A 17,378-nucleotide genomic window follows, 5' to 3' on the forward strand; every position below is an offset into this window, starting at 1 on the left:
GCTGTACATTTATTTAGTTACAAATCAAACTGATGAAATGTCTGCATTTACAGTTACATTTCTAACATAAACTAGAAGCAGCATGCCAAAAGAAAGAATTCTGTCATTATAACACTGTCCAAAAATTCATTTGCACCGTGATAAAGTCACAGGCAGCAAGAGCCTACAGCATTTGGTCTTTCAGCATCCCAAAAAATACTACAGCTGGTCTTGTTAGAAAGTTTAAAAGTAGGTATATGAGTATTCTTTAACCTGTCATTAACAGCATTCTACATAGGTGGTGAGCAAAGAGATTATCAAAAAATATGTCTTGCATTACCTTTTTTTCTGTCACAAAGCTAGAGATGAAAACATGATTTAAAAAATTAGAATAATCCTGGTTACCATAGAGGTGTTAACCTTTATGTTCATACTAAGGCTTCTACTTTCTGCTACCTCTTCCCAGAAGTACTTGGAGTAATATTGCTAAGGATTAAATTTCAAATTATTCTCCAATCTCATATTCTAGTCTTTATATAATTCCAAGGTTGGCCCCGACTCCACACACAAAAAAGCTGTTCTACTGTCCAAGATATGATGGTAAATAAGGAAAAAAATAAATATTTTCAGCTGTGCCCTTACTTTCACTGCAAGAACAAAGAACATGTAAACAAGAACAAGTAAAGAGGGACAACTTTTGCCAATATGCACCAAGTAGTTAAGAATACAAAATGGATTATACCAGCAGTGTATGTATATAGATATAGATACATATACTGCTTGCAAGACTACACAATTTTGAGTGCACAGTGGTCACACCACATTTAGCAGAACTGAGGATAAATTTTGCTATCTTTAAGTAAGCAATCACCTAATCTGGCTAGACTTATGGAAAACAGGTATATTTACAAATTAAGTATTTTTAATCAACACAAATGTAAAGAGTTCTCCCATATCAGATTAATTGCTTAAAACAAAATTTTCAACTTTAAATAATTATTCAATGCAAATATCAACTTTAGTGGTCAAAATTACAACTCATAGGTAGAGCCTTGATAAAGGCATGCTCCAACAGGTTATTAAAATAGCAAATAGTTCCTTTTACTCTTATCTTTTGGCTCTGGACAACCACAGAAAAAAATCCACGTGAATGGTAACAGAAAAAAAAAACTCTTCAGTGGTTATGTAAAAGAATATAAAAAGAATCAGAGTAGAAATCTACATTTTATTTCTGCTTCAATTAGTGCACAGTTCTAAACACCATTACTTACAAATTAACAGCATAAAAACGTTATTGGTTGCATGATTAAGAACATTGTTTCGTATGATAAAGGGGGCTTTGTATGGATGTAAATAGCATTAGCTGCTTCATTTAAAATATACCTTTAACACTTGTTTTATTTATCTAAAGGAAAGTAGCATGAATATCTCTGCTAACATTCACTGCTTTATTTTTTTTTCTTGGTTTTATCTTCAGATAATAATTCTCTGTCTCCTCTCATCTGGTGTCACCCCACCCTTAGACACGCCTGCTTGAATTTTAGTTAACAAGATATCTGCGTATTTGCATTCTTTTACTAATTCTGATTAATATTACCTTGACAATAATGCAAAGCAACAGACAAAAGCAAAGCAATAAACAAAAGCCCTGAAAAAATAGACATTAAGTCACCATTTCTTTCCAATTTGCAAAATCAAGTTGATAATTAACCTGTCATTTACAGCACACCCTTTGCAAATCAGGCAATGGTAACGGAAGAAATTAATTAAGCTAAATTTAATTTCATTTTGCATTTTACATTAGCTTGGCAAGTTAAGGTGACAAATAACAATGATGATAATAAAGTTCCACCTACGTGAATTCTTCTGAGTATTCTCAGTGCCTCCCGGAGATGACATGGCAGTAAGAAATAAGCAAGTAAAAGGAAACCCAGCACTGGTCAAGTGAAAGCTCCAGTTACCAAGCAGCCTCAGCGATGTGCATCTTCACTGATGCAGAACAAAGACCTTTGCCAGAAGGCTGCTGTTTCAAAGCAGTGGTACCGCGACGGGCAGTTTCCTTTGGGCCGCTCGCACGCAGATGCAGCTGCACACACATGGATACTTCAACTCAGCGCCTCCCCAGAACCTGAGCACAAGCTCCCAGCAGCTGGGCTCCACCAGAAATGCAGGCATGTATTTGGGAAGATACCACACGCTGCTGAACCAAGGGGTGCTGCGGAGACTGAAATCTTCCCAGCGGGATCTAATCTGATGACACGCAGCTCCAGCATGTGTTTACTTGGCAGAGAGCTGGGAGCGTCTGCAAATGATTCGGAAGCAAGGGGAAAGGTACACAAGGGCTCTGAATTCTTTTTTTAATTAGGCACTGTTCACAAGACTCACCCCTTAAAGCGCCTTTCCTTAACATGGCTTAGCTCAGATACCCCACAAACCAGATTACATACTATTCTTACTTCACACATAAAATATTAAAAGCCTTGGATGTGATTTTCAAATAAATTAGAACAGTATTCTCCACTGAAAACTGAATTTTCTGTATTATATATCCAGGCTACATTTTCATCAAAAACTGAAAAAAAAAAATAGCAACAGCATATGACTGAGAATCTCTGGCTCTGCTGATGCTGCAGTTACACAACAGTGCATTTATGTTCAAAAACTGTAAGGCATTCCTCAGAATTGGGAACCCTGGCACACGTTGCCTTTTTAATTTAGGAGGGTGCACAGTGATGCCAGAAACCAGGATAGCCATAGCAATTTCTTTCTTTTTATTAAAAAGATCACATTTACCAAACCTTCTCTATGACAATTATCAAAATACAGAGTAGGGACAAAAAGCTATTATATTACAAATACTTCTCCAATCGACATCATTAAAAGTAAAAATACCCAGAATGTTTGGCCTACAAAACTTGGGTTTAACTGGTGAAAATAACACCAAAAACATCTATGAGAAAGATTAAAAGAATAATAATAATCATGAGATAATCCCGCTTCAGTCTGGACTTCAGTAATTAAAGGATGAATTCAAGTTAGAGCTGCAGACAGAACTGACTTCTATTTTTTTCCACATCAGTCATTTAAGCATTGGAGACAATTAAAATATTACACCTTAAAATATTTTCTGTTCTACATAAACAGAGTATGACAGGACTTATGTTCCCATGAAATTGTTTCCTATTATCTACACAGTTTGCTATTCACCCTGGCAATGGTTGAAGAAAATCCCTGTTGTCACCCTGGCCTCCTCCACTCCTCACAAAACCAGGATTCTGCAAGGCTGATTCCAGCACAGAGTAAACTTCCACCACAGCCAACAGGACCTGCACCTATACACCCATGAGGCATCTTATCCTTAAGCTGCAGTGATGCCAAATTTTTTGTGATACATCTGACCTCTGAAAGGGCTTTTGACTTAGTGCAATACTAGATTACAAAGAGATAGGAATCAGGGAAGAAAAGAGAGAACTACGTAAAATGCAAAATTATTAAAATTTGTTGGGAAGATAAACCAGCCCCCTCAAAATGCAATGCAAAGACAAGATGAGAGGGCATATGGGTGTCTCACGAAATAAAACCCACAAGATTCTCTAAAAATATATGTAGATGAAGCAGAATTTAATAGAAAGGAAGGTTCCTGCTCTTCACTCTCACCCAGTCAGAATTAGGGTTTTTTTAATTAGCATTAAAAAACCCCTGATAAACACAAGGTTTCAGAAGTATCAGTAACGTCAGCACTCTATGGGTTATGCTAATTCATTGTCTGAACAGTACTTTCAGGTGACAGCCATCATGCAAAATCCTGAAATCTAGCTGAGCATGGAGGCTACAAACTGCACTATCGAATCTGCAATTAACATTACAGCCAAACACACAACAAACAAAAAAATAAAAATAAATAAATAAAAAGGCATTTAAAGCATTAAACTAGAAGTGGTTTAGGGTAAAATTGACAAAACCAAAACTTATCTTTGATCGGCCAAGTTACAACAGCACACACTATTTATTCCAAGAAAATGTGACTATGTAGTTTGCCCATAAATAATCTGGTCTCTCTATAGGAGCCTTTTGAAACTTCCTTTAGAAACCCTACTCCCTGATTACAGCTTTGAAAATTCAGGCCTTTTTCCAATATATAACCACCTTAGTAATGAATGCAATTCTACCACTACAATCCAACTAAGGCTGTATTGACACTAACAAAAATAGCCCTGTTTTCACCTCACCAGTTGAAAACTAATAAAAAATTAACAAAAGGAAATAATTCCTCATCATATCAAATTATTAAGAGCTGGGGTTTTTCAGTCTGGAGAAAAGATGACTTCAGAGAGACCTCACTGTGGCCTTAAGGGTACTTATAAAAAGGAGGGAGAGGGAGACAGTGACAGGACAAGGGGCAATGGATTTGAAATGAAAGAGTGCAGGTTTAGATTAGATGTCAGGAAGAAATTCTTTACTCAGTTGCTGGTGAGGTACTGGCACAGGTTGGCCAGAGAGGTTGTGGACACCTCATCCCTGGAAGTGTTCAAGGCCAGGTTGGATGGGGCTCTGAGAAAGCTGGTCTAGTGAGTGGCACCCCAGCCATGGCAGAGGGGTTGGAAACAGATGATCTTTAAGGTCCCTTTCAGCCCAAACCATTATATATTGAGTTAGTTGACAATGCAGTCTCCTTTGGGCAAAGCACAGTGGAAATGGGCTTTCTGATGTAGTAATCAAAGGTAGAATTGTAGATAATTTTGTTTCTACAGTTGAAATATGCCAAATATCCCATTTTTCCTCTTCCATTGAAATGTAAATTCTATTTCTTGTATAGAAAATATTATCTGTCCTGAAGATTTGAAGCTTATTAACATATTAGATAAATTTCTTTCCAGTCATCTGCAAAATAAATGCGCACACAAGATATTATCCATTGTAGTTTGCTTCACTCCCAGTCTAAATACTTAATCCAGCAAATGTTTTGCTGCCTTGGCAAAGGCAGCTAATACATTTTCAATTATACCTCATGCTCAATTTGCGTTGCCAACTGAGAACAAAGTCATGTTCAGAGGGTCAGCAAGAAGCAAGCAATTGCTTTTGTGCATTATCCCAGAAAACTGAAAACTTTCACTGTTCCTGGGTATGCATTCATAGACAGGACAAGTTCTCAAAGTATGCCACTAAGTTTGAAAACTCAGCCAAACAAAATCAGATGCATACAACTCATCACCATCCACCTGTGGGCTACAGAAATGTATATTTGAAAGCTCAAACATACATTTCACTGTTGGTAGTATCTGTCCAGATGTATAAAGATTCAATTATTTCCTGGGAAGGACTGAAAACAGTGAAAGACCAAGACTGAACCCTTAAATTCCTCTGTTTAAAAGGATTTTAAAACAAAATTGCTGTTTTTAAACAGGGTTGGTTTTAAAGCCATACCATTTAAAGGAAAGCAAAAAAGGAGCAAAAATAGAAGACACAAAAAGATAGATACAGACCTAGAAACTGTAAAAATGTTAAACAGATGCAAGAGTCTGCAAACCTGAAAATATAAAAAGTAAAATCAAAAGCAAGGTAGCTATAAGGACAATTCAGAACATTGTTTCCTCCTCCATCTGTTTCATCCTATTACATTAAAATGGAGGACTTAAATAATTAACTTATTTGCCTTTCACTCAAGGTTTGACCAGAAGTGCCCAAGACTCAGATCTTTCTGATCCCTAGAGAATGGTTATCATATATAAGAGTCTTGGTCAGTTCTTGCCACAAACAACACAGAGCATCCAAAGTTGCAAGGCCCTCCTTCCATAGCCTAGATGGGAAAGAAGCTAGTAAAACACAGTACTAACTAGAAATCTATCAGGGCATTTTCAGCTCATAGCAAAATTATGAGGAAAACCCCTCATATCAGAATATAAATCTGAAAGTTTAATTCCATTTTAGCTTTATTACAAAAGAATTAAGAAATTATTTCCTAACTGTTCTCTGGTATGACAAAGCAAGAGTTGTCTATGCTACAAGGTTTAATTATTGAAATTTTGGACCACAAGTAATTGAACTCCATGTGGCTGGAATTAATTTCTACCACAATGTCACCTTACTCTTGGCTCAGAAGAAACATACAGGATTATGTGCTCAAAATGACAGCTCAACTTCAAGAGCAGCTACGTCACTGAATTTAGCTTTGTCAACCACGAGCTTTAAAGACCTCCACTGCATATTACTCATGCATCTGGAAGGCAATATGAAGAGCAGGAAAAAGGAGTTTTATTTTGACAGCCATCAGAACACAGCACAATAAAGAGGATCCATAGACTGGTTGAAAAAAAAATCAGTTTGACATATTATTTGTTAAACTGAGTAGATTTCAAAAAAATGGCAAACAAAGAGATGGAGTCAACAGACTGCTCCAAAAATTGTGTGCTCTTAGAAAGAGGGAACAGTGAAAGTCCACAAATTAAAGTTTGGATATAAACATCTTTAAGCTCCTGATAAAAGGACTGGAAAACTGCAATTTCAACAGCAGCATATTAGATGCATGAATAGGGATGCCAAAAAAATCTGCATATCAAATATGACCTAATGACTTAATCTTGAAGGCAAAAGCAAGAAAAAACACCTCTTTACTTCACAGGTCAGTTTCTCAAGGAATATTTTGATAAAGCTCTTAAAACTTAAAAGGCCTTGTTTGGGAGAGACCTCTGATTCAAAAGGTTGAAAACATATTTTGTTGTACTGTAAACAAAAGTGCTGAAAATGGTCATATGACCTGTTTCCCTGAGCTTGAATCAAACTAATCCTGCTAAAGCTTAGAAATATGCATGACTCAGTAGCCAAAGCCATGTGTGTATTTGCCCTTGCAAAGTTGCTGCCACCTTTCATTGTCCAAAAGTGCTGTGTTGCTGATCTCCAAACAGCCTCTAGTGCTTTAGTTCTCTTTCCAGAAAAGAACTCAAAACATTGCATCCTGAACTTTTTATTAAAAGGGCCTTTTACAAACAATTTTGAAATCTATCAAGTATATAGCTCCTATTTGGATAAATTAGAAGTAAACTCAACAACATATGTTTTTACCACTCTGCAATTCTACTACTTTCAAAACTTTTATTTTTTTTCCCTACTGTCTCACTGCTGATTACCTACCCCATTATCTGCTCCACTCTTCCATCTTCTAATGAGATTATCAGTATTCTGTAACTATTTACTACACAATCCTGGCTGCTCTGGAACTAAAGGAATGTTAACTCAAAAAAGAAAAAAAAAATTTAAAAATGGTACTATGTGCCTAGAAGGATGATGGAATGACTTGAAATCTCAGTGCAGGCCTAAATGCACTAGGTTTCAAGTATCAGGAACAAATAACCACATATGTACTATCAAATTTCCAGTCTCTCAGCTGTAAAATGAAAATGATACCTTCCTAAACGATGCAAGAGCACAACCCATCAAATACTAAAATCAAAACCACACATAAATATCAAGTAAACTAAACTCAACTATTGCAAGAAATTGCCAAGATTCAGAACAGAACGCTTTTTTTTTTTAGCATCTTTATGAGTGTCAACCAAGACAGGACAGCACAGAGCATAAGCCAGTTCCTACAAGCAGTTCTCTCAAGACTGAAATTAGTGCAAGCAAGAAAGAAACTTGCAGGCCAGTCCATATGGCACACCAATGTTTTCCAATTCATAAAATCACCATCTTTTATAGCAAAGACCTCTGTAAGATAAAGTACCAAAAAAAGAAGAGGAACTGGACAACCTTTGAGATGTTCTGTCCCCATACTTCACGTACACAAATGCCAGTGCTGCAGCAGTGTTGACAGAGCTATCACACACTCATTCCCTGCCTACTTCAGAGAGAGATGTTTAAAACAAAAAAAAAAAAAAAAGAAAAGCTTCTAACCTTCACTTTCTCAGCACCACAGATTATTAAATAATAATCTATTTCAATTACTCTGTAATAGAAAACCCTTGTGGTTGAAAGAAGAGAGACTGGAAAGGTTTGTCCTGCCCCTGCACACTGTGGGTGCAGCAAACAACAAAGGAGAATGTCAGGCCCTGTAAAAATAAGGAAGAAGAGTGAAACCTATTCCTTACAATGAAATAGAGTACAATCTCCAATACCAACATGAAAATGGCAGAAACAAATTTTATGAAAATGGCAGAAGCAAATTCTAAAACATTGACAAAAATAATTCATAATTTCTTAAAGTAGTATTACATTCTTATTTATTCTTATGCTCCTTAAATGTACCAACATCAATGAGCAAGAGAGTTAGTGGATTCTAAACACTTCTCAATGCTGCAAACTGGCATATATACATTCCTTGTTAGGGCCCCTTCTGGGTGACCCCTGCTATCTTCAAAAAATATACTTAAAAGATCAATGAATTACCACTTTGTACCATGGCACACACAGAGGGAAGCTGTAAATAAAACCAGGAATGATTCCATTTCCTGGTTGTGTAGATTTTGCTTTGATATTAAAATAAATAAATACTAGGTGTATATATAAGGGCACTTTAAATGTTTTTAAGGTTACAGACATTTGAATATTTCAGAAATTTACTACAGACTACACCTGTATACCTATTTGTATTTACACATCCACAAAACTCCAGGGAAGTAAAGTTTTAAAACAGATCTGAGAGGTCTGTGAAGCCACTCAGCAGCCTTGTGAGTCACACCTGCACTGTCAGGGTCAGCGCCAACATAAAATTTGCATTTTTTTCTGTATTCACAGTGCAATTGATGGGATGCATCACAGCATTCAAATTTCTAGTGCTGAGCTAATCTGAATCTCAGACTAGACCATTCAGTTTCTTAACTCCAGTAAAACTTACTTTCTATCCTGAGCAAGGCATAAGTACTCATCACTGGTGAACATGAGAGTTGCATCTGGACACTGAAAAAAGTGCATACAACTCTCTTTTAACCCTTCTAGCAAACATATTGAAGGATTTTTTTGGTGCTACTTTAATTCCTGCATATTCAGATAAAGTGATCTTGTATCTTTATGGAAGATATTTTTATGCAAGACATTTACCATCCTGATATCCTGGAAGCTATTACTTTTTAGCATATGGTATTCAAATTCACAAATAACAAGTTACTATTATAAAAAAATGGCATTTCAGGTTTTTCCATTGGAACAGATTTTGATGTACAATGATTTCAAGTGCAAATGCATTAAAAGATGCAAGTGTACAGGAAGATATTTTAAACAGTTTTTCTTTATAGACCCTGCACTGGGTATTTCATGAACAGGATACTGAGGAAGACATTTCACTCTAGACAGTTATGCAAAGATAAATTATTTGAGGATGTAACCTATACTTGCAATATTAAAATGTAAAGAACCATCTACTCAACTACTTCACATGTTTCAGTTGGAACCAACTTTTCCTAGCTTCTTTTGCTTTTTAGATTACAGTGTTAGGCCGTTAACTTAAGACACACTGCTTGCCCCTGCTGCTGCCTTTTTCCTTTCTCTGTGACAGGATTCCTATGGACATCCACAGAGTTGTCTCAGTGTGCTTCATCAATTGGAACTAAAGCCAAGCAAGTGACAGATCATTTTTGCCAAAAATCTAGTGAGCCCTGGAAGCAGCTCAAAACAGAAAACTCAAGTAGGAGCCCTGAGTAAGATTGGGCAAAGCTGTCCTAGAACTAAAACCTCTGCCATTATGAAAAGAATCCTTCACAACTAGGAATCTTCTACTCTCCCTATTTCCAGCTGATGAAAGATACGCCAGATAATAATGTAAGGTCCAAAGGGCCAGAAAAAGACTGACTGAAGCCAATATAATGAATACCTCTACTTCACAATCTGGGTTGACAACAAAAAATTCCAAGATCTGAGAACTTAATGAGTCAGAAACCCAAGAACATTTCCTCCAAGTATGTATTTTCAATCAACTGTGCACCTGGATTTTTAGTAGTTTAATCCCAATTTCCTGGGAAATGTCAGGCAAAACAGTGAAAGCGGTTTCCAAAATCAAAACACTGAATCTATTGTTTATTTTAAACCTTCTTGTTGTCATCTTCTAGAAAGGAATCAGACTTGCTTCACAAGACCATTCTTGAAATTTTCTTAGCTATTACTCCCCTTCTCTTCTGTCAGGTACAAGCTTGTCCACCAGTTCACTGTACAAAAACCCACACAAATTAGGCTGACAGATGTTTAATGTCCATTTTCCATGATGCATCCCTCTATGCTTAACTAGCATTCTCTTGGCTACCAAGACCAGTCTTCCATAACCAATACAGGAAATCCATATGCCTCTGTATCCATTGCAGAGCCAGTTGCTTAGTTTGGTATAAATTTCAAGGTCAACACACAGGTAGCACGTTCCTCTTCCATCAAAATAATTGTCTTTGTAAAATACTTACTGTCAAATAACATTAAAGTCTCTATTAAAACAACAGAGAGAGACCTAGAGAAAAATTACTTTGGAAACCACTCTTCTGGCTTCCAGAAACTCACTTAAAACACTTGATCAATACAAACAAAAAACGAGGATTCACTGTTCTCACAAGCACCAGGTACTACAAAGTAGCTGCCTTGCTTTGGATTAGAAGGAGCCAGCATTACCGTCTGTTTTGTATTGAGCTGCTCTATGTTGAGAGCTGTCAAATCAATCAACCAAAGGGTCTGTTTGGTAAGTTACAGAAAAAGTGACATTTTACATAATCTCTATTGCTTATCTATTACTGTAACTGTTATTTTCCTTTTGTAGCACCACAAAGATGAGATAGTAATGAACTGAAAAGGCAAAGGAATGCAGCTGATAGAAATTTCCATCCCTCCTTTCAATTTCAAGAGACAACTGATTGACATAAGTCAATGCACCCAACTTCATTCTCTTAAATACTAGTCACAAACCCACAGTCACATCCTATCCAAAGGAAGAGAAAATAGCAATTCTCAAACTGATCAAACATTAATGTCAGTAGGTAGAGTAAGCCCCAGTTTAGGATTTACTGAAAATGGTACTGTTTTCCATCTATGTACCAGAGATAAAGAAATAGCACGTGACAGAGTTGCCAGCCATTACATCATATATTGGACAAATATTTGTATATATCATCGAGTGTCTCCAACAAGTTGAGCTACAAAAATTAAATTTGCATAATACTGTAAAAATTCCCAGGAAACAGCCAGACAAAAACCTAACATGTAACAGCCTGCAACATGTGCCAAAAATATATCTGTGCTGAAAGAGACATCAACTAGTTGAAGAAAAAGCCCTTAAATACAAAAATTGAACACCAAGGGAAAGGCTTGAATTAGACAAGGGAATCTCTGAAACCTAGATAAAACAACAAAATATCTGTGTTCTCCCCACACTTGGGACTCTATCAAAGAAAACAGTAGCAAGAACAGGTAAAATGAAAAATACACAGCCTGCTGGGTCAACATAAAATTAACACTGTCAAATGTAAAAGAGCAGAAGTTCCTTCCTAGTTTCACTTAATACACAAATTACCATAACTCTTACAAACATTTAAGTAGAAAATAAAAATAGAATTTACCTTTAAATGTCTCCAGTTCCTTCCTGTTGGAGAAGAGCAGAATTAAAAAAAATTAATTAGAAATACCACATGTAGAGCTACAGGATTTATTTTGTATGCTTTAAGACTCACTAAAAGACAAGCAATCAAAGAATTTGATTGTCACCATGTATAAGGATAATATTACTACATGTGTTTACCTAAAGCAAACAAAATCAATCTGTTTATAAATTAGGCCACCACCTCCTTATAACCACATACAATTACACAAATTCTGCCCACTTATATCTAGCTACATAATTTCCAGATACACTGCTCCAAAGATAACCAAGATTTCCTAAGGCATTAGTTACTAAAGCATCCTTTACTTAGCAGAGATTTACCAATTTACATCACAGTGAATAACAATTTTTATCAATGCTATTCAAAAACATCTTTGCAACACTGAAGGAGAAAAATTTGACAATATCACTCAGTTAAAAGAGAAAGGCAAAGAGACATATAGTGACATTCTTCAGAGGAGAGTAGTTTCAAGTATGGAATATGACACATAACCCACAGTACTCATGTAACAGAAAGCTAAGAAATGAAGAAAAAGATAATAGTATCTTTTTTGCCTTCATACCAGGCCACTTTCTACTTTTAGTGGTTATGCAATTGTGAATGTAGAGGCTAAAAAATGGACAGAAATATCTTCTCTGTTTTAAAGAAATTGCAAACTGCTCTCACTGCCATTACTACAAGGTAATGATTCATCATGAATTTAAAGGCTAAAGAAGAATTTATGTAATAACTGAGATAAAGCAGAATGCTGGCCTTACAAAACACTCATTTGCATCAAACATTTTTTCAGTCTGCACCTCAGAGAGTGCCTAGTTAAATTCTGAATTCTGAAGCAAAAGTGACTGTAATAAAAAGAAATTAAAGATTGAATTCACAGTTGTCCAGATAAATTATTCTATTCTCTATCCACTGACTAAAGCACTCTTCAGTCACCTACCAGAGACACTGTTTCACAATACAGATGCTGTATTAATAATAATAATTGTAATAATAATAACTCCTTCTATCCCTTAATAGATGATGCAATTCGGCATTTATTCTTGCATTAAGAACAGACAAAACTCACTCAAATCTGAAATAATTTATTCTCTAAGCAGGCCAAAGTATTGTAAAAGAAGGAAGAGAATGAATTTACCTCCACATTTTCAGAGAACATCCCACTTTTGTCAGCAAATGTTAAATACAGGTTTTTGAAAGAATGGGTGCTTTATCAGGAAATAAGCTAGAGTGTGATTCACAGTAAAGAATTCTATTAGTTGCAACTTCCTGTGAGTATCTATTTCCTTTCCTGCTTCTCCTCCATTCCTTTCACAGTTTCTCCCTTTTATACCAAAGAAAAAAGCTACTTTACAATACCTGTGATTTGCAGGCTTATATCCCAAAAAATTTTTCCTAGCATGTACACTCTAAATAGAGTTAGAAAATTCTTAAACACTCTCACAAGTTGCCCTCCTTATTTTTTGAATAATGGAACAGTAGCTGAGGAAACAACAATCACAGGAAACGGTTGTTTTCCATGGACTAAAACAAAACCATAGTGAAAGAAACATCTTGTGAAAGTAAGAGGAGAAAAACTACATTACTTGCACCTAAAATCAGGAAATTTTATGACAATTGTCTACAAAAGGAAAGATGAAACAATACTGCCATTGTGTTGAAAGAGGTTAGTAAACAAGATGGTAATACAGTAGCCAAGTGGCAATCATTCATTTTCTCTAAAACCCCAGAATTTTCCTTTTCAAAATCCATCAATATTTTTAGGGTTGAGATGCACTAAGATGTTGTTCCTATATCCATATATATAATTACCATTCATTAAGAAAGTTGGAAATTAGTATTTGACAAAAACTTTTTTCTCTCTGAAAAATTAAAAGTATCTATGATTAGCATACAGTAAAAATACAGATTTGAAATTTAAGGATCTGTACTTCCTTGTATCCTCATACCATTTCAGACACACAGACTGAAGATTTTATATTTTACACTGCATGAATTAATCATATTTTGTGGTTTCTCATAAGACTTTCAATAAAACTTTTATTTAGAAATACATAATGAAATACATGGTTATTGAAACCATGTTCAGCATCAGCAGGATAGAAGATTTTTTTTTTATTCATTAAATCAAATTATCCAAATAAAAAACCTGGAAGTTTAAAAATTTTAATCCTTAAATCTCATTTATCAGCAGATTTGCTAAAAAACATGACACTAAACTAAGAAGTGGAAAGGAAACTGACATGTGATGACGTTGGAAAAACAAATGGTTTAAGAGTATATCAGTACATTTTCTAGTTGGGTAATTAAGACCTGGCACACAGAAGTACAGAGAAAAACATATAACAGAGTAATACACCTCTCCCCTTTACAAGTAAATAACTGGTTTTGTATTTACTGATAAACTGCCAGAAGGAAGATACTTCCTTTGTCTACTCTAAGAGTCTAGTGACAGAAAGTCGTCTGCAGAATACACTGACCTCACATTAAGAGTTGAACTTCATATTTGGAACACAGACAATGTAAAGAAACAGCAATTTGGGAGAGTAATTAAAATGAAAAGGATCAAATTGCAAGCAGTTTTAGAAAAGTGGCCTTCAAAGCAAGGTTAAAAGACAAGCAGAAGGAAACATGTAAGGCAATTGAAAGCACTCTGTAGGGAAATGCTCCTGGATTTTAAAGAGTTTTCATCCAAAAGAACATTCATGCACTTCACAGATGGATGAGATAACCCTTTCCACTACTATTAGAAGGAAAACACACACCTGCCTTGCCTCTGGCCCTCTACACATGAAGGCTCTTGAAGCCCAGTGTGGGCTGCTCAGCATCTGACCAGGATTAAAGGAGCTCCCATGCTGAGTCCAACCACTGATCAATAGAACTACCTGCCATCTGACTATATGCTCTTCAGCTACTAAATTTTAGGTTACTGGCAAAAAACCTGGCTAGTTACTCATAGAAGAATACATTTTACCTTTTCATAGTTAACAGTAAGCTTTCAGAAGAAAGGACTAAATTAGAAGGCACATTATAATATGAATAGCTCTTTTCATTGAAAGACAAAGTTCAGCACCTCTGAGCAAGAAAAAAAGGCTAAAATAACAAGCTAAAGTCTAACATAATCAGACTATAAAGGCATGGAGACACTTCAAAAGTAATCTCGTTCTGTATGCAGAGCAATTTACAAATCCCAGATTCCTTCCTGAAAGACAAGAGGCTGTACAGGCTCCACTGACTGAAGTTATGTCCATGAAAACTATCTGGCCACACATATAGGCAATGGTGTTAATCCCTGCCTTTCCAGTTGCTTGTTTTCATAAAATAGATGGGGGGAGGGGCACTTAATTACTCTGTGAAATTCTGTACACGTCAAACTCAGTTACCAGTTTTTAAGATACCTGGAATGTTCTGATGATGATGCTGTCAGTGGTCTCAACTTCTTCATTTACAGAAAAGGTAACATTCAGGGTTTGTGGTAAGAACATATAATTGTGGAGACAACAGGTGAAACAAATAGTCTACAATATATGACTTGTCCCACAGGTAACTGACATGACCAATTAGAGTTACAATCTAGTTAGAAGGCAGATACAAATTCCCAAGGACCTTCCCATTCCCCTCAGGCTTTTTATTGCACTGTTGGATTAACCCTGTTCCAGCCACTGAGCAGGTGAGATGGACACTAGGAAGACTGTACTGGTATCACTGACAAACAAAAATAAATCTAGGGATCAGAATATGGGAGGACTAGGAGGCTTTACTATCCTCCTTTAAGTTACTGAGATCAAAGGGAATTTAATTTGTTCAGCAACAGTAAGAAAAAAAAAATCTCAGGTTCTACTGTATCTTGCAAAGGGCTGTAACACTAAGATCAATTTCCTAAGTGTAACTAAACATCAAGGAATCCAGTTAAATACCTAGGAGACTACAGAAACACCACATTCCTTACAAAGATGCCACCAGCCAGAATTTCTTACAGATCTTCAAGAAGAAAACAGGCAGATAAGAAAGCAACAGAGTCCTAAATTAATGTCAGGAACACAAGCTCTGAAAGCAACAGTCAGTAAACACCAACAACTAGACTCATATATAAACAAAAGACAATATCAAGACAGAATATAAATGCTAAAAATTGAGGATTGAATTTGAAAGATTTTACAGTTATACGTGTTAATAAATTTTGAGTCATAAGTACTATTTACAAAAAGTATATTTGAAGAAAGTATAGATGCTTATCAGCAAATTAATCTAAAAATAGTTATGGCATCTAACACGATCCAACCCAGAAACTGAGAAATGCCGCATTTCCTCTGCTATGTCTAGTACAGTTAAGTCTTCAAAATTATGTATTAAAAAAAAATCCTTCCATAGCCTGACTCATGCTTTAGTAAGCTAAAAAGCCATGAGATCTCTCCTCTGGGACTTTCCTCTGGATGTCATCAGAAGTAAAAGCCAAAATACGGAGACCTCAAAACCTATGTCACTTGTAGGGTGCACAGAGATAATTTAAGTACTTTTTTTTTTTTTTTTTAGTTAGGATTAGCACTTTTGTGAATCCTGACACAAAACTGTTTTCCCCATCTCTGAGATTGGTTGAGCATCCCTTGGAGATACTTAGGCCAATTACTACTTTGAAATACACTTGAGACTGAAGCAATGAAAAGCCTTTAAGTATTGAAAAATTAGTAAAAACCAACACTATTACTGAACTACTGCTGGAATTGAACTGCAGGCAAGGTTTCTATTCATCTGACAAAACACTGTAGACAGGTCAGGATTCTCCATCATCAAAAGTGACATTTTATCCCCTAAAAGAGAAGAGCAGAGAACTAAGCATTTCAATAATACTGCAATGGAGATTTTTTTGCTTCCATACTCATGCAGATACAGAAGTAGCTGAAGTCTGTTTTCCAGCACAACTTCTATGTTAACTTCAATCCAGAAGATGGAACTGATCAGCAAATTTTTGCATTAGAAGTTACCAACGCTAACTAGTAATCAAGTTAATAAATACAACCAAAAACAAGCATTCCCCTAACACACTCAGCAGTTCCAGGGTACAATGAAAGCATTTCTGTTTCAATGTTTCAAAAAACAAAAACAAATCTTAAGAACATGGGGAGCCAATTTTCAGGCACTATCATTCAAAAGAACAGTAAAAAATAAGGAGGATGGACTTAAAATCATAAGAAAAGGGTAGAAGTCAAATCATTAAAGGCAAGTCTTGTCCTCTGCTAAGGGACAGACACAAGCCATTTACCATTAGAACCATTCCAAACTAGAACCTGCAATGTGGAAAAAATGCTTAGCTCCCTCCAAAAGCTCACGCCTTCAGATGTAGGATTTTACACAGGACACAGTTTTTAATGCTTTTGCTTTCGTCCTGTTATACAAAAAACCCAAGTTTTTACATTTTTAAAAAAACTTTTATCTTAGTATGCAATGTCTTTGGATCACTAAAACATACATGTATCAACAGTTTGTTTTTATCATACAACCAAAATTTTAGGAACCAAAGTTTAAAGCTGAAATTTGAGAACAGAATATTAAGAGAATCCACAATTTGGGAAACTAGAGAGAATGTAAGAGAAGGTGAAGTTTCAGAGAAGGTACAAACAATCCACCAAAGTCCACCTCCACCATCAACTCCACCATTTTTTTCTAGAAAGAAGAGGAGTTCCTGCAAGCCACACAAGAAACTGCAGATCTTCTTTTAACCTGGACATCAATTTCCACATAAGCATTAAAAAGAAGAAAACTGACAGTATTCAAAAACTGGCCAACATTATTCAGTAAGCAACATATGGTACAACCCTAATTCACAGAAACAAGTTAAAG

The 17,378-nt window shown here is 35.8% G+C and overlaps 1 protein-coding gene across 1 annotated transcript in view; it reads right to left on the reverse strand.

The window, feature by feature from the left end:
- Positions 1 to 17,378, reverse strand: part of DTNBP1 (dystrobrevin binding protein 1) — a 63,087-nt gene that overhangs the window by 23,630 nt on the left and 22,079 nt on the right. The window contains exon 7 of the mRNA XM_066558205.1: positions 11,502 to 11,524. Within this exon, the coding sequence (XP_066414302.1) occupies positions 11,502 to 11,524 (23 nt within the window). The remainder of the gene's footprint in view (positions 1 to 11,501; positions 11,525 to 17,378) is intronic.

Source organism: Molothrus aeneus, chromosome 1, assembly GCF_037042795.1.
Source record: "Molothrus aeneus isolate 106 chromosome 1, BPBGC_Maene_1.0, whole genome shotgun sequence".
Classification (NCBI taxonomy): Eukaryota; Metazoa; Chordata; class Aves; order Passeriformes; family Icteridae; genus Molothrus; species Molothrus aeneus.